General features: G+C 47.8%; 1 protein-coding gene across 4 annotated transcripts in view; it reads left to right on the top strand.

Moving 5' to 3' along the window:
• The window catches only part of MUSK (muscle associated receptor tyrosine kinase), a 48,727-nt gene extending 22,882 nt beyond the window's left edge, over positions 1-25,845 (top strand). Inside the window, exons 6-17 of one of the 4 annotated variants that reach the window (XM_038170896.2) lie at positions 1,700-1,824; positions 4,697-4,856; positions 5,687-5,693; positions 7,543-7,809; positions 12,082-12,257; positions 12,460-12,483; positions 14,325-14,413; positions 14,714-14,873; positions 16,141-16,330; positions 16,670-16,861; positions 22,479-22,627; positions 24,743-25,845. In XM_038170896.2, coding sequence (XP_038026824.1) covers positions 1,700-1,824; positions 4,697-4,856; positions 5,687-5,693; positions 7,543-7,809; positions 12,082-12,257; positions 12,460-12,483; positions 14,325-14,413; positions 14,714-14,873; positions 16,141-16,330; positions 16,670-16,861; positions 22,479-22,627; positions 24,743-25,422 — 2,219 coding nt within the window. In that variant the 3' untranslated portion in view covers positions 25,423-25,845. Of the gene's footprint in view, positions 1-1,699; positions 1,825-4,696; positions 4,857-4,991; positions 5,694-7,542; positions 7,810-12,081; positions 12,258-12,459; positions 12,484-14,324; positions 14,414-14,713; positions 14,874-16,140; positions 16,331-16,669; positions 16,862-22,478; positions 22,628-24,742 lie in introns of those variants that run through there. The other 3 variants (XM_072031147.1, XM_072031148.1, XM_038170901.2) reach the window with 3 other exon arrangements.
• Positions 25,846-26,954: the final 1,109 nt, after the last annotated feature.

Raw genomic sequence — 26,954 nt, 5'->3', positions numbered from 1 at the left:
TGTGCACGTAGCCGCTGCCAGAGGACTGGCCCAAAAGTTTAGTGTTTCTCCAAATGAAGTATAAAAGTAATTATGAGCTTGGCCCACAGTGCTTGGGGTGGAATTCACAACCATCTGGTGCTAATGGCCTGGAGCGAAACCTTGGGAAAAGGCTTCATTTCGCTTGTTATTCTTCAGAGGAGTCCCTGGCCAGGCACTGCGCTGCCCCGGTAAGCAGCACCTGTGGGGCAGTGCGCAGGGGGAATCAGGGAGCTGAAATCAACACGTGTCCTCCTGCTCTTTCACTTCACTGATGCTGAATTCACTCTTCCCAAAAAGCCCTGCCCATTGAATGGCTGTGCTTCCACAGAGGCAAAGTTTCTAGGCTGACAAGTATTCCCGGTGTTGCCCATCCACTAAAAGAAGCTGGCTTTAGGAGCTCTGTTAACACAAAGCTCAGCTTTGCACAGGCCAAGGCAGGATGGAAGGAGTGTGTAGAAAGTGAATGCTTTTTTTTCATTCCATCTGACATTTTGCAGAAGAAGCCTTCCCTTCTGTTGATAGAAGACATCCCAAAGGCAGGGACAGACTTTCAGTCTGCCAGGGGACCCTCACTTGTCCCCTCACTGCTCTGCTTTGTAGATTGGGCAAACAGAGACACAAAAGAGTGTGATGTGGCCAGGTATTTTGGTAAGAGGAGCCATACAGGTCACAGAAGTGGCAAACAGAATATAATGCTTGCCTCAGAACTCCAGGAGAACCTCCCTTATTAAAATCTCTGATGGAGATTTTTAGTCATTGCTGTGCTTCCCAGAAGGTAGGGAGAGATCATTACTCACTAAGCATGAGAAACTGGAGTAAGAAATGGCACAGAGCTATTCAGCCTGCTCAGTCTATACAGACATTCAGGCATCTCTATTAACAATTTTGGGTCAAAACTCAGATGTTCCACATGGGAAATGCCTCTCTTCTCTGCTTTCCTCTATGTGGTCCAAATAGTGCATCTGAAATACAGCTTGTTGAGGCCATAAGAGCTGTGATTCTGGATTAAAACACATTTGCAGCAAAAATACTTAAGCTCTTCTTTTCAGAAAAATAAAAATAATAATAAAAAATATATCTTTTCTGGGGAGGGGAAAGCCTTGCCTTCAGACTCTCCAGTAACCAAATTGCCACAAAAGAAGCAGTGGAGGTGCAAAGTGACTTTAAAAACCTTATTCCTCCCTGCAGTCTCAGCTTCCCAAAGCCTTTGCAGGTTGTGCCCCCATATGATGGATGCTCTCCCCCCAGGACAGGCACTCAAGGCATGGAAAATGCCAGGGTTTGTGGGTATCCACAGTCAGTCCTAATTGCCACCATCATACGGAGGAGCGTGTCTGACCCCCAACCTTCACATTAAGTGGCCACCCTGGTGGTCCCCTGGGTGGTTTCGAATCGTAGCTCATCTCATATTCAGCTGTCCCCGTGGTTTCTGCATAATGGGGCTGTGTATAGATTTCCAGAGGTAAAGTTTTGTCTGTAACGTGTTATACAGCCACATTGCCCTCTTTCTTTCTCTTCCTCATCCCCCTCCCAAGACTGTTGCTTGCTGGGAAGCCTGTGCTCTGCTCCACTTTTATTCGCAGGGATTTGGCCTACTTCAAGGCCTGCTGGGGATGAAACACCCCCACATCAGACCACCCTCAGCCGTTCAACTTGGTGCCTTTGTCTTCTCCCACAGTTTTTGCCAGAATACTGAAGGCTCCCGAATCCCAAAACGTCACCTTCGGCTCCGTGGTGATGCTGCGGTGCACAGCGGCAGGCGCTCCGGTCCCCACCATCACTTGGCTGGAAAACGGGAAAGCTGTAAGTCCTCCTTTTTTTTGGCCCTAGTTTCTGCTCCTGCCTTTCTCAACACTTGCTGTGTGATCATGCCAAGGCTGCCTTGTCTGCTCTCTGCAGTGTTCTCGCCTGAGAAATGCTCTCCCTCATACCCAAATGTTGCACAGGTTGATTTGCTGGGATCTGGAAAGCCAGAGATGAAGGATGCTTGAGATGCTTGCAAGCTCCTCCTGGGCTGGGGTATTTTGGAGGACTGCATAGTGGGATTAAGTTTTTCTGCAGCCACCTTTCCTGGCCTTTCTCCTAACGTGCTAACAATAGCATGACAAAATGCCTTATTTGACAAAATCACATAAACCAAGGCAGTGAAGTAGAGATAACTTCTCTTGAGCATACTGCCTTTGGCCTGTATGTGCCCACTGCTTCTCACAGGGAAGTGATCCACGGGTTAATTACCCTGACCATTTAATGTGGGTGCCTGCTTTGAATTTGCCTGGCTTCAGTGTCCACATGTAGGCCACTTGGCACCCAGTATTGTCCTCCCAGGGGTGCAGCTGCCCACCACCACCACAGCAGCTCTCCAGCAGGAGGACACTGGACACCTTCCAAGCTCCTCTTTCCCGTGAATTTCCTCTAGTCCTCACATGATTTTGGTGGTCGTGCTTTATATTCTCCACGTTCCTCCAACAGCATTTTTAAAGCTGTGTGGCCCTAAGGCACAGTGCTGCAGAGGCAGCTGTGTGCCAACCAGTGATTTACCTCTGCTCTTTCTCACTGCTCTCCCCACAGCCCTGGATCCTTCTGGCCACCGGCTGGCCATGGCCATTCCTGGTGGCTTGCTTGTCCAACAGGACCAAAGAATCCTCTCATGGAAGTTCTTTCCCTCAGGAGGGTACCTCCATCCTGTCCCATCTCTCCATGTATTAAGACATGTTATTAAGGAGCCTGGTTTACTATGCAGACTCTCTCACTTTCTTTATCTCTGCTAAACCTTTTTGTATCTTCCACTCTTATTAGGGGTCATTTTCTGTATTTTAGCTATTGTAATATAGCTGTATAATATTCTGTATTATATTCTGTGCTCAGACTTGCAGGCAGGTCCCTTCCCCTGCATCCATCCTCCAGATATCCATACTCTCCACTGCCATAGTCCTCTGGATTGACTACACATGTCCTTGAGACCCTTTTTAGCTGCCAACAACTATGCCAAAGGCCATGCTTCTGTTTGTAGTCTTCACAGTAGCCGAGAGAACAGGAAAGTTGAAGAATTCAATGGTCTCTTTCTGGAAAGCTGGTGAAGGTCTTCTAACCTTTCTCTAAAAGGGCTTGAATGTATTGAGGACCTGTGTTTTGGGACAGCTTGTTTTCCTGGGGTTCTGGTGGGGTCTGTAGAAGAAAAGCATATTGGATGAAGGGGGAGGAATCATTTCAGACCACACCAGGTACTTCTCAGTGCTGGCGAGGTTCTGGGGAGAAAAAAAAGTAAAAATAAATCTGAGCAACACTACAATAAAAACAAAAACAAAAAAACAAAAACAAATAAACAAACAAACAAACAACAAAAAAAAACCACAAAAAACCAAACCAAACCAAACCAAACCAAAACATCCTGAGTTCTCATCCACCTGAATTGACTTGATATAATTGGCATAATTGGCATAATGTAATGTGTAATGCCAAAAAATATACTTAGTCCCCGCATTTGCACAGTGACCAGCATACCACCCATCTCTGATGCCATCTTTACAATAATGATGTTGGTCTGTTGATTAAGGGATTTCTTCCCGTGCATGTTCCCTCACCCCACATCTTTGAGCAAAGCTTGAGTGAAGCAGAACAAATGCATTACTTTATTAATATGTATATTTTTGGAGACAAACCAATGTGCTTCCTAAAGACATGACACAACACTGATACATCCTTTCTTACTTTTCAATTATCACCACTAAAGACCTTTGAAAGCAGATACAGATACCATTGAAATAATTTCTACTAGCTTCCAGGAAGGTCAGGTTAACCTGTCTCATCTCTCAGCTAGATGTGTCAGTAGAGTGCTTTGCTAGGATGGATCCCGTGATGCAAATCTCAGGTGTCCTTAGGGCCAAATTGCACCAGCAGCATTCATGGATGACCACATCTCCTTTCAGTTATTCCTGCTGCTTCCTAATGGTGTGAAGAATAGAGCAGGCAATGCTGTTTGGTGCTACTGCCTTTGCAAGGCAGAGTCTTCGTGTGCCCTGTCCTCTGATTTAATTTGTGCCAAATGAGCACGAAGGACTTGATGATAATACCAAGTCTGACTAGCCAAAGTCAGCAGGCTCCAAGCTCATTCATGTAGGAAAAGAGCTGGCCAATGTCACCTCATCTGCAGCCCATTCCACATTTCCAGGTGTGAGATCAGAAAATCTGTTGGGTATCTGCTGGAGTGTGGGAGCCAGATCATTTGCTTGGCACACCACTGCTCTGGAGGTGTGGCCGTGGTTGCATTAATCCAGAATTAATGTCTTCAAGACTATTTTCTTCTCTCCATTCGTAGACCCAGCCACAAAGCCATGTTGTGTCCTTCCTTGCTAAGGCATGAGTAGGCAAACAATCTGCTAGCAGAGATCCTGCAGTAACTAGCCACAAAAATCTGAGACCTTCAGAACTGAAAATTAATTGCAAAAGTATTGTTAAAGCGTGGACTAGGTGAGGTTGCAACATTTGCTTTTGTCTGCGAAAGCTATGAAAGCAGCAAAATGGTGCCTTCTGGTTCAGCTCTCTGCCACTTCTACCTGCTGGCTGCATCTTCCTCAGTCAACCTCAGTGCTTGGGGGTGGGTCCCTTGGGTGTTCGCTTGGTTTGTTTGTCTGCCTTTGTGGGAAACACCACCGCAGGGGGCTTTTTACTCTCTTAGGTTTCCGCAGGGTCTATAGTGGAAAGCGTCAAGGACAGAGTGGTTGACTCCAGGCTGCAGGTGTATGTCACCCGACCTGGGCTGTTCACTTGCCTCGCCACCAACAAGCACAGCAAAACCTTTGGTGCTGCGAAAGCTGCCGCAACCGTCAGCATTTCAGGTGTGCTGGGAGGATGGGGGTCCTCCACAACTTTTCCATTGCCCTGGGCTCTCCTGCTGGGGGCAAGCAGAAGGGGCGGGAGGTGGAGGCAGAGGGTACGGCTTGGTGAGCTAATGGCTCGCAGGGGGGGCTAAATTTGAGTACCAGTGCCTCCCCACCGGGCTATTTCCTCATATATTCTTACACCCCGGGAGACTGGCACAGCTGTCGCTTCCTGAGTGCTCGGTGCCGCCCCATACGCCGTGTCCCAGAGGCGCTCGGTAAGCCCATCCATGGGGAGGAAGCCGTGGCCGCGGCCCAGCATCGGTGTCGCCTAACAGCAAGGTGAAAATAGCTTTCCCAAGATGTCCTTAGCTCCTTGGGGGGAGGTTGCATCCCTCTTGCTGCCCTCACACAGCTGCCGTGCCCAGGTAACCTCTGCTGCTGGGACATCTCCTGATGGGGAAAAGGATGAGCAGGCGGAGAAGCCCTGGACACCCAGCCCCGCATGGGAGCCCGCTTAAAGACAGAGCGTGGCCTCCCAGGTATGCAGGGCCTAATGGATAAGGTGAAGGTACAGGCTGAGGGTGCAGGAACCTGCCTCAGCAAGGTCTGCAGTCATTGGGGCACCTCCTCACCTCCTTTCCCCACCGCCTTTCTCTTCTTCCCTACAAGAAGAGGCAAAACAAGTGAGCTGTGCCCTTTCCAGACAGCTCACAGCTCTCAGACAGATTTCCTGCCATGGAAATCTTAGTTACTGCAGAGGGTGCAATGAGGTGTCACTGATGATTTTGCCATTTCTTCTTTCTCCTGGCTCGTCACCATTGCTGGACCCGGTGTGCCCCTGGCAGAGTGGAGGTAAGGATGGTTTGTGTGGATCCCTGGGGGGTTTCCGTGGGCTGGGGCGAGGAACGATGATGAAACAAGGCTATTTGGTGAATATTTTGCTCAAATAAAGGGAGTGGGTTTCTGGATGCCAGGCATGAGGCTCACCTGAAGGCAATACTGAGCCCTTTATACAGCATGCACAGAGCCCACGCCCATGAGATCAGGGTGCCTCAGGGCCAAGCCAGCTGTGGATCACACATCAGCAGATTGCTTAAAATTCGGCAGTGGGCAGAACACTCTGGGGTGAGTTCTGTCCACAGTCAGGCTTCATCAACCTCACAAATTCACAGGAGCAAGCTAAGGTCCTGTCTGCACAGAGCCAATAAGTGTGCTTTGGTACAGTGATCACAATATTAGGGCAAGAGGGGTTTAGGTATTTCTTCAAAGCAAAGTTGTGGATGGGTAAAGCTACTTCTCCGTGATCAGAGGTGCACTTTTGCCAGATATTTTCTGGAGTGCTGAACGATTAGGCTGGCTTTCTATTTCTGGAGCCCTAGCATATTTCTTCATGTGGCACGGGCAGATCAGCCTGGAGGGAAAATGCGAGGGCTCGCCTGAATCTGGCGGTGCTCAGAGCAAAGAGCAAGGCTTAAGGAAATCTGAGCAAATGGCTCTGCTGTGCTGCTGGCACGGGCTGCCTGTGAAGGCTCGCCTCCTTCAGAGGGGCGTGCGAGATCCTTGCAGGGTGTTTGCAAGGGATTTTGTGGCTCTGGCGCTGACTGCAGACCTCGGCGTCGCACCATCACCGGTGTCCATGTGAGGGGCGTGGGTGCAGTGCTCCTGATGCTCCTCTCTTGCAGTTGTTCTCGACAGCTGCTACACAAAATCCCCTCTCTGTGGCCGGGGCTCGTGAGAAACATCTCAGCGCTGCTTCTCCCACCCGTGTCACTCTGCAGCTAGTAAAAAAAGCAAGGAAACACACGACGCCAGCACTGGTTGTGCTGGTAACATCGGCATCCTGCCAGGCTGCTGCTGCAGCTCCCCAAGACCAGCAGCACAGCTCTCCCACGTGTGTCCGTGCCCTCTTCTGGCTCTCAGGGCGTGGTGAGGATGCACCTTGCACAGGAGGCACAATGGACGGTGTGCAGGATGCTAGGCACCATGGGCAGTGTGGGACCAGCAGGGAAGCAGCCCAGTGGCAAAAACAGCTGAGAAAAGGAATAATAAAAAAACACCAACAATTGAACCTAAAGCAGTGCAGCTAAACTGGGGTTAGAGAGTGTCACCTGCTGAGTGCTGCATCAACAGCAGAGATGCAGGCATCCTCTGAATTCCCTTGCCCATGTAAGTCCAGCTTTCCTAAGAAAAACAGTGAGAACCCCCCAGGGCATTGACAATGGGGGATTATTTGGGCAGAGCAGTAAAAGGCAGGGATACAAATAGCTCTGCTGGCTGCTCCAAATGGTTGGCGCGTTGAGAACTGAACTCCCTGACCCTGGTTATGTGGGCGGGCTGAGCAATGGGGACAGCTGCACCCCCAGCTCCTCCCACACGCTTTGGGGCAGTTTTCCCAGGTGTGCCCCAGTTTCCCCAGGCTGGGGAGCATCCTTTGACCCTGTGCTGGGAGCTGGCCCCCCTCCGGTGGAGGGGGGATGACAGCCACACCAGGCTGCATGCAGAAAGCACAGGAGGGATAAATGATCAGCCCCAGAAGGAGCCAAGCCTGCTGTGCTCTGAGTGGTGCTAGCTCTTCTCAGCTCCTGTATCTGCACACCCACTTCTCCCAGCCTTTAGTCTTACACCCGGGTACCCAGTGCCTGCTCCTGCAGCTGTGCGAGGCTGCAGGTTAACCCCGTGTGTCTGCTCTTGTTCCCGACAGCAAGCTGTACAAGGGCGATGCAGGCTACTGCAGCACCTACAGAGGCGAGGTGTGCAGCGCCATCCTGGCAAGCAATGCTCTGGTTTTCTTCAACTCCTCCTATGCTGACCCTGAGGAGACCCAAGAGCTGCTCGTGCACACTGCCTGGACTGAGCTGAAAATGGTGAGTGCCTTCTGCCGACCGGCCACCGAGTCCCTGCTGTGCAACTACATCTTCCAGGAGTGCAAGCCCTCGGGAGCTGGGCCAGCCCCCAAGCCTGTGTGCAGGTAAAGAAACACGAAATGTTCCCCTTTCACTTTTGTTTTGCGGGGATGGATGCACAGGAGGCTGGAAACAGCAAGAGTTTACCTGGCTTTGCAGTAGTACTGAGAGGAAATGGGCTCCCTGGGCTTGTATGAGTTTGGGTTCAGAGTGGCTTTCAGAGGTCTGTGTTATATCAGGCTTTTGGTGGCAGGTGTTGAAAAGGAATATCCCTTTGAATGACATGACTGATCTAAGTAATTAACACATTGTTATCAGTTAAATCTTGCTAGGCCAGTGCGCACTCACTGCTGCTATCAGAAAGTCATTGCTGGTTTGGAATTTTAACTAAATATGGGCACAGAAACGTGTGGCTGATGTGGCCAAGGTAGGACACTAATCACTCAGCACTTCCCACCACCGCAAGGATGGGACAGAAAAAGACTGCGCTGGAGACACTGCCAGCGTAACTGCACCTGCTGAACCACACCAGCCTCCCTGCTGGCACACGTGTCCTCGCACAGCCAGAGCAATGTGCAGCCAAACGGGGCTGGCAGGGAGCAGAGCATCCCGTGCTGCAGCTAATCCCCTGCTGACAGGTGCCTGTGCGGCACGTCCCAGGCACAGGGGCCGTGCAGCCCACCGGGGCCGTGCAGCCCACCAGGCAGCCCTCCCTCATCGCACCCTGTCCTCCCCCGTGGCCACCGAGAAGAGCTTCCTCACTCACAGCAAGATTTTAGGAAGCCTTCCCCAGCTTCTCAGCCTGGAATAAGCCAGCTTTCTCCAAGCTCTCCCCATAGGTCTTGCTTTTCAGCACCGGAGTAAACCTTGTGGGGTGATGCTTTCTTTTTCTGGAACCATAATCCTGAAACAGATTATTCAGGTTGGGGTTTACTAGGAGGGAGGCCCCAATTCCAGTGCCTCGACTGAAACGATTGTTCTGTCTGCAGGCATGGCAGCGCTACCCCAGCTGGACGTGGGCCAGCTTTAGTCTACTGGAAATTATTTTTCCAGATATGCAGGGGCTTTTTAGGACAGTCAACAGCATGTTGTCTTCACAATCAGGGCCTTTCTGATCACTCCACCTTCCATAGCTCCAAAACAAAGGCACGGAGGAAAACCCCGGCGTGAAGCTTGACAGTGGGTTGGGTTCTCCGTTGGGAGCCTGTGCTGCTCAGCACTGCGTAGCCAGCACAGCCGTGGCATATATCCTGAGAAATAAGTGTGTGTGCAAATACCCACAAATAATCCTGCAGACAAGTGCTGAAACTTGCCTTTTGTTGGCAGGCTCCTCCCCACTGCCTCGCTGTGCTGCTCTTTGTCATTGTGCCCTTTAGCGCATGGTCTCCCTGCCTATTTTCAAGATGTGTGACAGTATTTATATCGCAGCCACACATGCACGGCCCATTTTTCAGGGAAAGACTTTGCTCAGTGCTCCACACGACATATCAGTGAGGACTGGGTACGGGGCTGGCTTCATTTTTCCCCCCTGCTCACAAGTGGGCCTGCAGGACCATAACCGGATTTGTGAATGGAGATCTGTTCTCCTTGGGCACTTCTGAGCGGTATAAATCATCGTGCTCTCTGCACTCACATAGGACATTTAGCTAGCAGGCAAAGCCTTGGCAAATATGCCTAAATCCCAATGGACCAGTCTGGCACCATCCCTCAAACCCATGAGCCAATCTGCAGATACATCCATTTTCTTTTTCCTTTAATGATTTTTTTGCCAGTGATTTTACCCTGGATTTAAATGTGTCTTTTTTCACAAGATCTCTGGGATGGTGTCCCTCCAGTTTCCTGTCCCCAGAACTCATCATCCCAAAGCCTAGCCCCATGCCCCGTTTGGTAACTCAGGCATCTAGTACGTCCTTCTGAGCAGCTGAGACCCCAGGAGGCTCTTGAACACATTTTGCACAGTCTTGATGGCTTTCCAATTATCTTATCTGCTTTCTACTGACAGCTTTATACCTCTCTGCTGAAATTGGCTAGGCAACACCAGTTTTCAGCTGAAATGCTTCATGAGAAAGAATTTAATTATCCCAGAGGCTGTAGAAATCTCCTGTTTTTTTCATGGACAGACTTCCCTTGTTATGTTTCTATGTGTTTTTGTCTTGTTTACTTACTCACTGCAACATTTCTTCTCTCCCATGAAATTTTGGTTTGAAAGCTAGTTAGCTAGAACAAAAACTGAAAAACAAGCTGTGCAGAACTTTTATAAAAACAATTAGTGGGCAAAACAAGATAAAGTGGAATGGAGGAGAAGAACATGGTAAAAACTTCACATAAGTTAAGATGCAATTTGATTAGAATTAGAACTTTCCTGTTTTTAAGGGAAAGTGATGTCTCATCTCATAATTCTTGGTTGCTGCTGGCTTTTGACACAGGCTGCTTTTGTGATAGCAGGGGACAATCCTTCTGCTTCTCTTCTGACCACTGCTGATATGAAGTGTCCAGCTCCAGGGAAGAGTCTTGTGTTGGAAAGCTCTTCCCTTTGTTCTGTGTACACCCACCTCCTCTTCAACAGTGCAGACACCTGTCCTCCTTGGCTGCTCCTGATCTTTGTCTCCCTGTCACTTACATTACATACAATTTCTAATAATACCCTGAAGTAATCTTTGCATATGATCTCACCCAGCCCTTGCTGCTGGGGATTAAGGGCTATAACAATGGCATGACCTCAGCTGCAGGAGACTGACTCTCCCTCCTTCTGACAGCCTTGCCATGCTCTCCTACCAGCAGCGGTGGCTGGTGGGTGAAGACAACCTGCCTTTAATGCAGTAGCTTGCTGAGGAATGTTTTTTTGGCTTTTTTGTAGTTGCACACTTAATGTGGGGTGTGTTCAAGGATGCTCAGGCTCTGAGAGTGAAGGCAGCTAATGCAATCCAGGTCTCCCAAGTGTCCGACAGTGGAGGCAAGGTTTTCCCATTTCCCTAGCTAAGCATTTCTTACTTCAGAAAGTCATTCCTGCTCCACATGTTGTTTAACGTAAAATTAAAATATTACGCCATCTGGATACATTCTGGCTGTCATGGAAGTGAGGAAGGAGCAAACCAGCATGGGCTAAAACCACAAGCAGGGCAGCTGAGCCTTCAATGGCTTCAGCCTGCTGCTATGGAGAGCATTCATTGCCATTGCAAAGAGCTGCTACCCTGGTAAAATTCCTGGTGGCCTTCATCCTTCAGGTGCTGCAGAAGATTTGTGGTGTTGGTGGCCATCACTGAAGTTCGTGGCCATCTGCTCTTGCCAAAGCTGTTGGTAGACAACAAGTAAAGAGATTGCATCAGCCCACCAGGTGGTGAAATTGGCTAAAGCCTTCACCACGGATGCCAGGAGTGTTTTCCTGCATTACTGTGTTGTTCTGTGGTGGTCAGGAAGGACATGCATCCTCAAAGGACGGCAGCTGAGTTCAGCAAAAATCATCTCTGCACATGACCTCAAAGCTGGTTTTGCAACTCAGGCTCTCAAAAATGAATGATTGAAAAAATAAATGAATCACTGACAAATTAAGAAATACAGCAAACACTCAAAGTTTCCAGTATGGTACAGTCTTAATTTTATTTTTTTATCTTCCAGAGCAGGTATTTCTGTCCAGGCCTTCTTCACAAAACAGCTTCAGATCTAAAGAATGTTTAAACATCCACAGCACCTCTTGACAGTGAATGTTTCACATTGTTAGGGAGGCCATACATTAGGTAGGAGGCAGTTTGGTTTCTTATTTCATCAGGCACTGTAAAGATTTTGCTGCAGATAGCTAGCAGATTAAAAAAAAAAGGAGAGAAAGGTGAGCTTCTTTTCTCTATTGAGAAGAGAAAAAAATGCATGGCTGATTCTGTGAGTTTAAAGATGTAGGCAAATATTTAGCTGAGAAAAGTTAAGAATTTTTGCTCGCCTGCTTTGAATAGATGGTATATTTAAGTAATATTTATAGAAGATATGTAAGATTTTAGAATATACCAAAAATGTTAAGATATCTCCCAGACATGTTATTATTAGAAGATGGCAGTGAATGTGTAGGAAAAGATGGGAGTGTACTCACAGACAGCGATGTGTGCTGTGTCTTGAGCATAAACCTGCTTCATTAAAAATGTAGCTTTGTGGGTTTCCTAGAGGAAGCTGTTACATTTTATGCGGAGTTCCTTTATGGTTTATGAGCCAGACAGACTGGCTTAAAGAAGCGTAGCCCCGTTAATGGTTTTCTGTCAGCCTGCATAACCCCTGCACATCACTGCTAAGTGCAGCAGCTGTTATCAAGCCATTGACCCCTGTATTTCACTGTTTTTTGCAAAATGATGTAGAGAGAATTGCCTTGCTGTAAAGGATCTCTACTGCTTTAAGGAATGGCTCTCAATGGAGGAAAACTCTCAGAGGGGGATCTACAAGCCAGGGCTGATGCTGCTCGCCCTTCCCGAGTGCAACAGGCTCCCCAGCCTGCACCAGGACCCCAGTGCCTGCACTCGCATCCCTTTCTTTGGTAAGAGGGTGTTTGCAGAGCTGCTTTCTTGGCGAGGGAGGGGGGCAGGATGCCACCCACGACCTGCAGCAGAAGCAAAGGCTGCGACGTGGGCACCGTCCTGCCTGCGCCCGTGCGCTGGTGTGTTCCCACGGCCACGCTCCCAAGTTGGCACCCAGCTGTATCATTACCCTTCCTCATGTCTTGTCTTGTCTTTTTACAGATTTTAAGAAGGAGAATATAACCAGTAAGTAGACTTCTCCAGGCTCTGTGGTTCCAGAGGCTGGGCATGGTATTTTTGTTGAGGATGCAGCTTGCACAGCGCTTCTGCGTTTTGCTCTGGTCCTTGCTGGCTCTATTTGGGTTATTAACAGAGGATGTATGAGCTTCCACATCCAAGGCATAGGGAAACACATTTACAACTGTACAAAATTTAGGGAGAGGGAGAAGCCACCCTTTTGTTTGGCTTCCACAGGATGTCATCAGGGTGGCGTTGCTCAGATGTGTACTGCAGAGTCACGAATTGGGGAGACATAATGGTAACAATTTACTGAGATTGTCCCCTCTTTTTGCCTTGAGAGGCCCTGCTAGATGTGAGGAGAATGAGCCAAACCATTTTCTATCTTGCCAGCTGAGTTATAAGACCATTATGAGAGCATCTGCATTTTCCAGCCCCTCAGGGGCACAGGGATGCTTCCCTAGGGTTGCCTTTTTGCCTAAAACTCTCCACATCTCTCCTCAAAGATGTCACACTGGTACTTGTTTCAGACCATGCAAAAGGTGTTTTTCGTCTTGCAAGTATAAGTGACAATATCAGCCAAAGTACCTCAAGTCAGAGCATTTTACCTTGCCGTTGTGATGGACCAAGTGTGCTCATGGAGCCCATGACCATTTGTAAGCTGAGGAGCTTCCACACCTCAGGCTACAATGGGCTTGACCCATGTTTGAGCTCACCCACCAGGAGCAGACATCATCACGGCTGTTTTTCTGCCTACAGCTTGGTACCTGGTGAACGTGCAAAAAGCACGTTAAGGGTCTGTAAAAGACATAACAGCCAAAATGTGTGGAGTGGGTGATGCAAGAAGAAAAGAGCAGGCCAGCATCATGATGGGTTTGGATTTGTTCTAGAATTGCTCTTTACACGGGTGCTTACTGGAGTGCTCAGGTGCTCTAAGTGAATATCTCATTAAAACTACATCCCTACAAAAAACAAAAAAAAACTAATCATCTATATTTCTGCTACAGGAGAAATTGAATAATCTGCAAGGATAAATTAAAATGCATAATTTTTGTCTCAAACTTGGATCAAAACACAAATATTTCGTGAAGTGGAAAAGGATTTGCTTAAAAAATACTTTGTTTTAGAAAAAGTCAAGTTTCCTCTTTTTTTTTATATATATATATATATATATAATTATTTTTTTTTCTAAGCTGTGAGTTTAGTGCAGGAGAAGAAAAGTTATGATGACAGCGTTTGCTGAGTTACTAATTTATCTAATAAGGTTAATAATGCAGCACCTAATAAGCGAACCCTAACGCATGCCATCACCAAAATGCTCGTCCAGGTCAGCAGAGCTTCCACACAAATAGCTGGCAGATGTGATATGTATAAGGCTGCATCTCCTCTGCTGTCCCTCCTGCTTCCTGGCTATACTGGCACGCATTAAATTCTCCTGTGAGGAGAGGTGGTGTCTACATTTATGTCTTGGGAACTTATTCTGGGAGTGAAAATCTCCTCAAGATTTCCCGCTTGCTTTTTTTTTTTTTTTTTTTCTGCAGCCGGAGTAGGCTCTGTGTATGTAAACTGAACTGCACATTCTGTTGTGAATAACGGTGTTTTATGCTGATCTGCTGCTTCAGTTCTTCAGTTCCCTTCGGTGTGTGTTTTCCACGTGTGCTGGGAGCTGGAGACTGTGTCTGAGCACCCTCTGCGAGGCAATGGGCCCTGTGCAGGCCCCTCACAGGGCCTTGCTGGCCACAGCTCTTTTCTAAGGATGTGGCCTTTACTCTTGTCAGTCCCTGCTGCAGGGCATGGTTTGAGGTGCCTTGTCCACACCTATTTATTTGTTTTTTCTTTTAACTCCCCAGGGACTTGCTACAGCGGCAATGGCCAGTTTTACCAGGGCTGGGTCAATGTCACGGCCTCTGGCATCCCCTGCCAGAAGTGGAGCGAGCAGGTAGGCAGCAGTGTGAGACCCCCCAAACAGGGAGCTGCTCTCGAGGTCTGCTTCTCTGCTGGGCTTCCCAGAGCCAGGCAGCTCTGTCCCATTGAAGGGCTGACAGCCTGCCTTCGTTCCTGAGCCCATTGCTGTTTCACAGCCTCTTCATATTTCAGTCTGCAAGTCTTTCCTTCCTTCCTTCCTTGCTTCCGTCTTTCCCTCCCTGCCATTTTGTTTTCCTTTGTTTTCCTTCATTTTGTAAATTCCAGCAGCAAAAATTCTACTCAAGCACTAACCCAATCTGTTTCCTGCTCCAAGGCTCCCCACTTGCACAGAAGGACTCCTCAGGTCTTTCCCGAGCTGGCTGATGCTGAGAACTACTGCCGCAACCCAGGAGGTGAAAACGAGCGTCCCTGGTGCTACACAAAAGACCCATCTGTGACTTGGGAATATTGCAGCGTGTCTCCCTGTGGAGATGGTAGGTGACTGAATTTATGATTTCTGCCACTGGGTTTGTTTTGGGACCATGTAAGGTATTTGCATCCTGAGCATCGTATTGTGGCACCTACAGCTCCACCAATCTGTTTTGTCTTCTTGATTCAGCCAGCACCAGTTCTTCTCATAGATGCATTCAGCATCTTTAATCTGAACATGCTATAAACACGTTAATAATAGGAAAATGTGGACAGACATATCGAGCACCTTGCTCCGGATTATAGTAAGACGAAAAGATGAAATCAAATTTCCTGTGGTATAATGATGAATGAATTGGCCACACTGTGGTCTGAAGAGAAAGTAGATCTTATGGCATATTTTCTGAAGTTGTTTTGCTTCTGGTGATATTTTTTCAATAATAAAGAACAGTTCTATGTAAAAACAATTCTGAATAAGATGGAAACATTTTTGCTTTGTGGAGTTGCTGTTTTTTTTTTTTTTCAAAGAGTATGTTGAAAAGTATTTCATCAAAGTTACAAATTTTTAATAAACGTAATTCTTTGGAATCTCAGGTCTTGGAAACAAGACAATTCCACTTGCAGAGAGAACAAAGGCACTGAGAGCATAGGGGAATACAACTCAGTATCTGTTTCACTGGTCTTAAAAACAGTTTATATTTCTTTCTGTTCTCAATCATTGTATGTATGCACGTACAGATTAACATCTTTTAGAATGGCTCAAAAAGTACTTGGCAGGGGGCTACTTGATTCCCCCCCCCAAAAAAAATAATAAAAAATAGACCTAAATATGTTTTACACTAGTTTACTGTATTTGACCCATAAAGACACTGATATGCAAGTTGTTGGAGGCAAGGTATCCAGGAAGGTATCAATGTGTACTTGCCTTGGTCTTACACTCCTCTCTGCAGATTTGTTCTAGGATGTGTGATATATTGTGGCCCACAATGTGGACCTTTGCTCCTTTCCAATGCAGACTTCAGCTTATTTGAACACTTAGACACCACCAGTGTATCTCCCACCTGTAATTCTTTCTAAGTGTCTGATTCCTTAACTAAAACTGGGTTCCCAGCTCAATGGGAACTGTATCTAGGTCTTTATTAGGTCCTGGACTGGGCTTTAACATCTGGTAAGCAGTAATGTGCTTTGCTTCCTGTAAACCAAAGTTCCCTAGTATGATATACAGTCATACTGCTGTATCCATGATGTCAGCAGGACTCCACAAGTACCTCTTAAGGGAAAGCCCCAACCCTATAAAACTGTCATAATCTTCTGATTTTGCTTACATTACAGCATCCTTATCACTAGGAACAAGAAAACCAAATGGAGAGATTCCAAACCTCCCCCCTCCTCCATCCTTTTCCCCTACATACTCCATGACTGTTATCATCTCGATCATCTCCAGCTTTGCCCTTAGCGTGATCCTTGGCATTGTCACCCTTGTTTGCTGCCGTCGACGAAAGCAATGGAAAAACAAAAAAAGGTAAAACTCAGGACTTAACTCAAGGCAACAAATGCTGCTTTGAAACACGGCTTGCCTGCTTCTGAGAGCACAGTCCTGCAAATGCCTGTTGGAGGGAGAAGCCCTCCCTATGTCAGTGGCTGCAGCAGTGCAGGCTCAGAGGAGTGCCTGTGTCAGAGCAGAAGGTGGCCTGGTGGCTATTTTGGGGAAATGACGTGAGACCCTGCTGCAAGGCTCTTTCATCAGCCCTGCCGTACCTCCTTTTTCCATCCTGGAAGAAACCCTCCCTGGAGGTGCAGATGTTGATCTCCTGGTCGGGGGCCGTGCACACTCTGACCAACAACTGCTCCATTGTTTCAGAGAGTCAGAAACACCGACGCTCACCACTCTGCCCTCCGAACTCCTCCTGGATCGGCTGCACCCCAACCCCATGTACCAGCGGATGCCCCTTCTCCTTAATCCGAAACTGCTCAGCCTGGAGTATCCCAGGAACAATATTGAATACGTGAGAGATATTGGGGAAGGAGCATTCGGGAGAGTCTTCCAAGCAAGGTAAGCAGCCCATGTGTGAGTCCTCTCTATCTGAAGGTATCTGGGAAAAATCAGCATTTGGGCATCCATTTGCCTGGACGCAGAAATCCTTTGTTCATTTACTCAAACCAAAATTGGTAGAAGGGCCCAACAGTTTAACTGAGGCTTGAATAATTGTTTGTCTTGTCCACTGCTTTCACAGAATCACAGAATCACACAGAATCACAGAATTTCTAGGTTGGAAGAGACCTCAAGATCATCGAGTCCAACCTCTGACCTAACGCTAACAGTCCCCACTAAACCATATCCCTAAGCTCTACATCTAAACGTCTTTTAAAGACTTCCAGGGATGGTGACTACACCACCTCCCTGGGCAGCCTGTTCCAGTGCCTCACAACCCTTTCAGTAAAGAAGTTCTTCCTAACATCTAACCTAAAACTCCCCTGGCGCAACTTCAGCCCATTCCCCCTCGTCCTGTCACCAGGCACGTGGGAGAACAGGCCAACCCCCACCTCGCTACAGCCTCCTTTGAGGTATCTGTAGAGAGTGATAAGGTCGCCCCTGAGCCTCCTCTTCTCCAGGCTGAACAAGCCCAGCTCCTTCAGCTGCTCCTCGTAGGACTTGTTCTCCAGGCCCCTCACCAGCTTCGTCGCTCACTCATACCTGTTAAACCTTTGTCAAGAATGAGTCTCCTGTTCTTCTCTCTTAATTCTCTCTTAATTCTCTTCTCTCTTAAGAGAGAAGAACATACCAAAGTCTGGTGTGATAGCTTAGCTAAATTTATCATCCCTATTTTTTTTTTCCAAAGAGTATTGCATGTGACATGTGACATTGTGAAATGCTTGCATTTCCCAGTATGTGCAAATTGTCAGTGTGTAGTGTCCTCCGTTACAAACTCAACACCGGCCAGTAGTTACCACAGAGGGCAATGTGTCATGCTGCAGTTAGGTCCTGACCCAGTTTACGTTTGATTTAGAGGCAAAACCAAACCAAACCAAACCAAAAATCCCCTATAAACCCAACATACTTAAGCCAACATCCTTTGTGTGTGTGTGTGTGTCCCCTTTGCTTATTCAGACTTCATTCTTGGAAATCACAGCCATTGTTGCCTGTTTAAATTTAAGGCATTAGATGAGCCATAGATTCTGTTGAATCTCCTGGGAGGTGAGGTCATGCTCTTCTTCACATGTGAAAAACATTTCTTGGGGAACCCAGAGATGAACCCAAACCTGCTTAGACTGTGGTGGATGGAAGGCGTCTTGTTGCCCTTGACAGTCTGCAATGCCTGCAGGACAGCATTTGGCCTGTTTGCCCTTCTTGGAAAATCCTAGCCCAAACTCCTTGAAAGAAGGCAGACAGAGTGTATCGTTCCATTTTGCTCAGGATGGGTTTTGTTAGTCCTTTACAGTTAATGTCTCTGGGATGTAGCTCATTTTGTCACTGTATCTGGAGTCGTGTGTGATGACAAAAATTGCCAGGGACTGTTAGAGTCCTGATGTGCACCATGGCCTGCCTGATGAACTACTCCCAAGGACTTCACAACCGAAGGACTCTCCATGCAAAAATCAGCCATTAGTGCAGACGCTTTCAACATTTATAGTTATGCTGTGGATGTATCCACTGGGAAATTAGTTATGGGCAGGCTAAAATGCTGGTAGAACAGGGAAACCACTTCAATAGGTGTGACGGATTTTTTTCCTAATGAAGGGATGTGGAAGAAATGCAGGCGTACTTTTATTTAACATAGAGGGAGCTAAAAATAACAAAGTTTAAAGGGCGCACAGTGGGAAAATCACAGATGCTTAGCCTGTGATTGATTGTTAGCCTGGATAGCTGAGCCAAACGCATCCGAACCTGAGTTGAGGGCAAAGTTGCAGTGACTGAGTCACAGCTGGTGCAGGCGAGCTGGTGCAGGTGCCCGGTGCTCAGGGCATCCCACGGACTGCAGCCTTTTGTGGAGCATCGCCTGCACCAGCACCTCCAGATAGCCTCCGTGCTGCCCAGAGCCTCCTCAGCTGGAGGTGTCTCTCCCCCACCTTGAACAGGACCTCTCGCAGGGCACTCAAATGTCACTGAGGCACCAGGATAAGCAAGTGTTAAAGTGGTGTAGAGAGCTTCCACGTGGATTTCGTCCACCCCAGCGCTGTAATCCCTTTTAGTTAAATCTTTTTGCTATTGTCAGTGGAAAATGGAAGAAAAAGGAAAATAATAATAGTAATTAAAAAAAAAACACCACCACAACAAAAAAGCAAGCAATACAATCTTCTTAGCCATCTTTTGCAGCATGCAGAGTACCATACCCTCAGAAACACCCAGTTTCTGGGGCTCAGGGAAGGAGCCCCAGAAATACTGTTTCTGAGAGGCAAATTTTTTATTAAAAAAAAATCTCAGCCAGAAACCACTCCGAGGCGTTATATTCCCAGGGAAAATTCCATCCCCTGACATTCCTGTGCACCACTGGCAGACCATCAGAGACTGCTGTGCTGACATCCAGTAGCACCAGCTGCGCATCCCTCCAGGTGACGGACACCATCCCAACTCAAATCTTCGCCTTCCCGTCGCAGATGGATAACATGTACTTGTCTACATGTGTTAAATGGACATCTCAGGCTAAGTTTAGCAACCCTTTTACTTCTCCTGGTCTCATGTTTCTCCCTCTCCTGTAAACACAGCTCTGCGCACGGTGCCAGTGATGCCTTTGCCAGTTGGCTTGCTGCGAGTCCTGATTCAGTGTTTACTCACTCCTGGGTCAAGCAACATGTTAGGACAGGAAGTGTCTGGCTATCATTTACCAGCTCCTCCTGAAAGGCTGCCATGTCCGCTTGGGGCTCGTTCACACGGGAAGGGGTGAGGAAGTGGCCAGTTACCTCAACAGATGTCTTCAAAACAAGATCTGGGACCTGGCTCAGGTCTGTCCTAACCAGGCCGTGGGGGCCAGTTCAGGATCTCCTGCACCTGGGAGGACCACGCTGACATCTACACACCTCCAGAGCACCACTCCTCTGCAGGACGATGTAGGTGAGCATGCAGATCGCTCCCAGAGGTGGAGCTGTGTGCCCCAGACTAAGCTGGAAGGCCAGGGTTGCCCAGTGCCCTGGGTGTGGGGTCTTTGGCAGCAACAAAGGCTCGTGGACCCCCACTGCAAAAGCTTGGGGGTCAGCTTGTCATCTCTGCAAGAGAGAAGGCTGCCCCAGGAACCAGGCTGGAGCTGTGGGCAAGAGCTCAGAGATCGAGGTGGCAGGAGTTTCTCTATCACATGTATCCTCATATTCTTTCACGTTGTTGAAAAACTTTCAGAAAGTTAAAGTTTCATTTGGTTAAAGAAACCAAATGAAACAGTCCCCTGCCCATTCTGAACACTGTGCTGCCCCCCCCCGGCCCCAAATTTCCCTCCAAAGGAGAGGGCAAAGGTAGTTCTCCACCTGCCTCATTAGATGTTAATGGCACCAATTAATGGCCTAACAAGCTGCCCAGCTGTGATGCTGAGGAAGATGCGGGACAGGACTCAATCTCAAATACAGATGCTCCTCTTTTATTTATTTATTTATTTATATTTATTTATTTTTTGACAGTTATTGTTCTGGAAAGGTCTGTCTGCAAACCTAAAATCAGGTATCCTCTGTAGGTAGACCGGGGGCAAAATCTGTTTGCCTTGCTGGTTGGTCCTTTAAACTGCAGGTACCTAAAATGTTGCCAGTGTTGCACAGATCCTTTGGTGGTGAAGAAACTGAGGACAGCTGCTGTCCATCCTGTGTACAATATCTCATCTATTTAGGGAGTCACTAGAGGGGAAACCCAAGGTAATTTCTGTTGATGCTCCCTATGTCTAGAAGAAAATTACCAGTTTTCTATTAAACACTCCCTATTCTCTCCTTGAGCCCGAATTGCCCTGTTTAATTACAGAAGTGACAGCTGTCCACTGATCACGTGCACCCATCCCTTTCTCCTAACAGTGTCTTCTGGGCACCAAGGATTTCAGCTTCAGCAGCTCCCTGCCACGACTGCACACGGAGTCTCTCCCTCTTCCCACTCAAGCACAATTTCCCCAGATCTGCCAGAAGTGGGCCGAAGGAGTTAACACGAGTTATTAAGAGGAGCCGCTGAGGGTGGAGCTACGTGCTGTAGCCTGAATGCCCAGCAAAAGGCTCCCTGCAACTTAATCTCACTTGGGTCGCATTTAGGTTAGTTTACACTACAGGATTTCAGCGGAGGGCGGGTAGATGGGTCTGCTTCACGCTTTGGCCCGGGGTGAATGTCTTTCTCCAAAGCACGCAATATGAAGCTGTTGGCACTGAGCTAGGTCTGCTAGCCAGTTGTGAGTGGGAATCTGCAGCGAAGTTGCTTGGACGAGATACATGCCCTCCTCTCTTTACTTTTAGTTCTTCTGCTGGCTTATTCAGGGTATTGCTGCTGACTTTTCTCAGGCAGGGAGGCTGGGCAGCAGTGGGTGTGTGAGAAGACATCTCTCCTGCTAGACTGGAGCCTTGCTGCCAGCACAGGGTGAGAAAAGGAGGACATTTCGCAGTAGCGGAGGCAGCAGCAGACAAATACGGAGCCTGCTCCTCCACCCTGGCATGCTGGACCTCCTCACCCGAGCCCTTCAGCTGCGATCTGGCTGCCTGTGAAATTCCTCTCTAGATGGGCATCCTGCCACCATCTGACATTTGACATTTATAGCATCCGAGTGCATCTGTTGCAAGTGCCATATGTCTGGAGTAGATGACAAGGAAACTGGAAGTTTGCTTTGGAAATTGGAACCTCCTCTTGGGGCTACTGAGCAGGAAAGTAACCTGGCATTTGAGCAGCAGGAGGGCAGTCAGGCAGGAGCACGGGACATGACGGGATACCGCTCTCCACGGGCTCTGTCTGCTTTTAAGGAGTGCATCTCGACTGCAGGACCCCTGGGCAGAGCAGGAGTGGGCAAGGAAATGTGTATCTGAGGTTTGACTTACGTCTGAAGCGCAGAACGTTGCTGTGCTTTGGGAACAGCCACCCCTGCATCTTTGGCAAGCCGGCCTAATCAAACTCGGTGAGGGCAGAGTGACCTGTGGATAAGAAGACAAGATGAGCCTGTGCTTGTTCCAAGCCAGGAAGCTCTGTTTCCGGACTTGTGTCTCTTAAGCTGAAGATTCACCGGTGTTCAGCATGTGTTGGTGTGTGAGCTCGTTCTTCAGACATGACATGTATATTCTTTCTCCCTTCTGTCTCATCACCTGTTTCCACAAAACTTGCAGTAGCGTTAACTATGTGCTAATATATCAGCTCCACCCTGTTAAATTCATCTGAAATTAGCTAATGGGTTCAAAACTTGCTAAATTACAGGTGTACTCCACCCACCCTGCTCCTCCTGAACAGTGGCAAAAGGTTATTTTCCTTACAAAACCTGGGGAATGTACTATAACTACTATTTGTTCTCTGGTAGTAGCCAGATATGCCAATGCCACCATGCTGCGTGTGGGAAAGGAGGCTCTTTCAACATTTTCATATAAAATATCTTTATTTTTCACTCCTGGTGAGATCAATCCTTCGGTCAGTGCTGAATGCTTCCACCTTGTTTTTGTCTCCATCATTTCACACCGGAAACAGAGCCTGCATTTGGTGTGCTTGCACCTTTTACCTGTGTTTTCCTCTCTCTCAGGGCCCCAGGGCTGCTGCCGTACGAGCCTTTCACCATGGTGGCAGTGAAGATGCTGAAGGAGGAAGCATCCGCGGACATGCAGGCCGACTTCCAGAGGGAGGCAGCCCTCATGGCTGAATTTGACAACCCGAACATTGTCAAACTTTTAGGTATCTGAACGAGGTGCCTGTGTATGGGGTAACCCATCCTGCAGATATGCTGGGGTTTCTCTAGGGCCACAGGGGCAAAGACACGTGCACGACCAGACCGGAATGCAAGGGAATGCAAAGGAAATGCCTCTTGCAAAAGGGGTGAGCTTTTCTGTGAGCCGCTGCATGCTCTGCTCAATTCTCCACCAGAGCAAGTCTCAAAATGTAGGTCCAACCCTGCTGCTTTTGCAGGGTGGTGTGTTGTAACAAACCCTCTTCATCCTGTGCTAGAGCATGCTGCTGACCATCGTGCTGCGTATCTCTGCTTCCAGCTTCATAACATCAGGGCAGATGTCTTACAGGGAAGACGTGAGCTTCCTGCATCTGTGATTTATTTTGTGGGTATTTAAAAACAACAACAACAACAACAAAAACAGGAACAAGTCTTATTAGTTTTATGGGTCCCACTTACTATTGTTATGTCTGAACACTCACCAGCATTAAAAAAACAAAGTGAAGCAAACAAACAGAAAAGCCAACCACAAAAACAGTCTCTTCCTTCCCCTCCCTTCTCGGCTGAAAGGAAACTCTGGTTTACTGGGCTTTTTAGAAAACCTTGGTGCCACAGCTTGGCTAATAGTGCATTCCTCTGTAAAGAAAGCTGCTGACCAGACTCTATTTCAATAAATTTTCAGTTTCTGAATGAAGTGGATGTAGCCAGCCACCTTCACCTGGCAGTCCTATTTGGGGTTCAAAGGGTTGATCCCTGTCAACAAGCAGCTGAGATCTTAATTTATTTCAACAGGAAGCTCCACAAAATTTGGAAATGTAAAAACCCCAGGTTTAGGAAAGCTGGGTTGATTAGAAGTACTTTGGAAACGGAAAATAACATCAGGAAATGCCCCAAATGCAAATAAACATCGTGTTTATTGTCAACACACTGTAGGTCAGGAAGGGGCGAAGGTACAGGAACAAACTGGTCTCACATCGAGCGGGCGTGGGGAAAAAAGCTGCATTGTTGAGCACAGCTCAGATTATAAAGCTCTCACATACGCTCCTCGTGCTTGTCAGATCCCGATTTTATCATGCTGGGAACAGATATCTGTTTTTTCTCAAAGATTCAAGTGTTAGGTCATCAACAAGAACTTCGGATTTTGCAATAAGTTGGATCACCAATTACTAAGTGAATGGCCCTGAGGAAGCAAATCACATACACTTCAAATGCTGGTTTTTGCTAGTTGGTGAGTTACTAGCGGGAACACAAATATTTTTGCCTACCTCTAAAAGTGACTTTATGTCCGTAAAACTGGTTAAAAAGTTGGGTTTGGAAATTTGTATATTAAGCTGGTTATCTTTGCACACACTGGTTCTTCATCTGTTAGATGTGGTAGATCTCTTCTTTCTGACGTCTGCCCTTTCTTTGTCTTTTTTTTTTTTTTTTTCCTCCATATATGTGTCAGTCATACCAAAAGTAATTTCTGCAAACAACATTTTTTGCATGTGCAGTTTTCAAACAAACAAACAAACAGAAAACAACAACAGAAGAGTATGGAGTGGGAGTTTTTTTTTTTTTTTTTTTTTTAAGGTATCCCAATGAACTCTTGAACATGTCCCTGAAAATGCTGTTTTGTGACTACATCTGAAGTCTAACTGTATATGTGTGGCCTTTACACACACACTAGTATAAATGTAATAACTAAACCAAGCAAACAAAAAAATAACCTGTAATTGGAACTATAAAATTTATTCTTGAAAGTATGTCCTTCCAGTTGCAGCTGGGAAGAGGCAATGCTCCAGTTAATGCCAGTTTAACCAGGTTTAGCTTCTTAATTAAACATAGCTCCAAATACGTATCCTGCTCCTTGGATGCCCAGAGAAAGCAGGCAGCAGCATGACTTGTTAGCATCCCCCACGGAGCTCAGCATTAGATCCCTGATGAAGGAGCTTCAAAGACACAAAGGACCTGATGCAACCGGGCGGTATTCACATGCTTCACCTTTCCCTCTGTCCCCACATGTATTCTTGAAAATACTTACTTTGCTTAAGTATTTTTGGATGTATATTTTTTTGGGGGGGATGTTTTGCCACAGCAGAACCTTTCTTTGCTCCCCGAGTGACCCGTCTCTCCTCTTGCAGGCGTGTGCGCTGTCGGGAAGCCCATGTGCCTGCTGTTCGAGTACATGGCCTATGGGGACCTCAACGAGTACCTGCGTGACCGCTCGCCCCGCAACCTCTGCAGCCTGGCTCAGCAGGGCGGCCTGGAGGCGCGGGTCTGCCTGCCCGGCCCCCTGGCGCTGTGCTGCACCAGCCAGCTCTGCATCGCCAAGCAGGTGGCTGCGGGCATGGCCTACCTCTCTGAGCGCAAGTTCGTCCACCGGGACTTGGCCACCAGGAACTGCCTGGTGGGGGAGAACATGGTGGTGAAGATCGCCGACTTCGGCCTCTCCAGGAACATGTATTCGGCTGACTACTACAAGGCCAACGAGAACGACGCCATCCCCATCCGCTGGATGCCCCCCGAGTCCATTTTCTACAACCGGTACACCACGGAGTCCGACGTCTGGGCCTACGGGGTGGTGCTGTGGGAGATCTTCTCCTACGGCATGCAGCCCTACTACGGGATGGCCCATGAGGAGGTCATCTACTACGTGAGGGATGGGAACGTCCTCTCCTGCCCAGACAATTGCCCTCTGGAGCTCTACAACTTGATGCGCCTCTGCTGGAGCAAGCTGCCCTCCGACCGGCCGAGCTTTGCCAGCATCTACCGCATCTTGGAGCGCATGTACGAGAGGGCCGTGGCCTCCCTGCAGGTCTGAGGGGTGTCCCCCACCTCCACATACCTGGGTGGATGTGGGCAGGCCTGAAAGCTCCACTCGAAGCTGTGTTGTAGAGGAGAAGAAACACCTTGTTCCTCTGCCAAGCAAGAACCATGTACTGCACCCCCCTGGGGTGGACTATGTGTCACAAAGTATGGGGATATCTCCCAGCCACAAGTCTGGGGCTCTTTGGGTTGGTGGCCGTGCTGGCCGTGCTAGCTCAGGACCTGTGTTAGGCATTTCCAGGAGCACAGGGCTCCACAGGCAAAGCAAACCAACCTCTCGCTGGCGGCACTTCCCTTCCTGACAGTTCCCTCCATGTTCTCCTGCGTTTGTGCACTTGGCTGTTACCTTTTTCTTCCCTTCCCTTCATGTTTTCAACCACTACCTGAAAAAAAATATATATATTGCAGAAATCAATTCTATTTTGGATTCTCTTTGCATTTTATTTCTGCATGTTCACTTCCTTTTGAAGAAAAAGGACATTTCTGAAACCACAGTCCAGTTCTTTCAACTTCCACCTTCTCTTTGACACTCACAAACACAACATGGACACAGTGAAACCAGGAGCCTGCAGGACCACCATCAGTAACCAGTATGTCACGTTACACAGACAAGCAAGCTCCTAAAGCAACACCACAGCTCCTCTTTTCCAAAAGAGGGAAGTCTGCAGGGAGGGCCATTTGATCTTTCCTAAGATCTCACCCAAAATTTTGTCTCAGGCATAGCAGCCAGTCTTCCCACCTACTCCCACAATAAAGCCATTGGGTACTAAGGCACGAATTATTCCTGAAGGCCCAGCCTGGCACCTGGCTGGTCTCTCAGATGTGTTTATTTCCCCCTGCTGTGCAGTGCTCCCTGTGCTGAGAGCAGGGAGAAACGCAGCCCCTGTGCCCAAAACATGACCTGATGTCACGCTGGCTGTCACTCTTCTATCTCTGGGTAGGAAAACATACTCCCCTGCAGAAACATGGCACATTGTGTTATGTATTTCTCTTTCTGTTTTTGCCCTATTTCTGGTTTTCCTTTCCTGACAGCACCTCCTGAGCCCTGTAAGCCCTCCTACAGCATTTGCTGGCCACTGTCTCTTGTGCTGTCACAGAATTAATTCGGTGGGATGTGTGCTGTCTGTGGTCTTCATTGACATCCTGGTGGCTAGGGGAACGTGTTAAAAAAAGTAAAAGAGGAGCTCACCCTCCGACACAAAAAGAGTTGCAGACTGCCCATCCGCAGGGCAGAAATGAGACTGCCTTGGTTACACAAGGTCCTCAGCCCACTTGCAAACAGCAAAGATAATTTGTCTTCTAAAAGTTGTCTGAATCATAGTGCACACCTCACTGCCAGAGTAAAAACAAACTCCTGCCCAGGAGGAGCAGGTAAGATTAAAAGACTATGCCAACCATCACAAAGACCAAAACTGGAAAGTTTTCATCTCCTTCATCTCCTGCTTTCCTGTAATGTCAGTTAATCTCTGTTATGCCATGACCACATATTCTTTTCACTTATTTATTTGTTTTTAAATAACCGTAGCT

Source organism: Anas platyrhynchos, chromosome Z (genome assembly GCF_047663525.1).
Source record: "Anas platyrhynchos isolate ZD024472 breed Pekin duck chromosome Z, IASCAAS_PekinDuck_T2T, whole genome shotgun sequence".
In the NCBI taxonomy this organism is placed as follows: Eukaryota; Metazoa; Chordata; class Aves; order Anseriformes; family Anatidae; genus Anas; species Anas platyrhynchos.
This window is presented reverse-complemented; position numbering and strand designations above follow the sequence as displayed.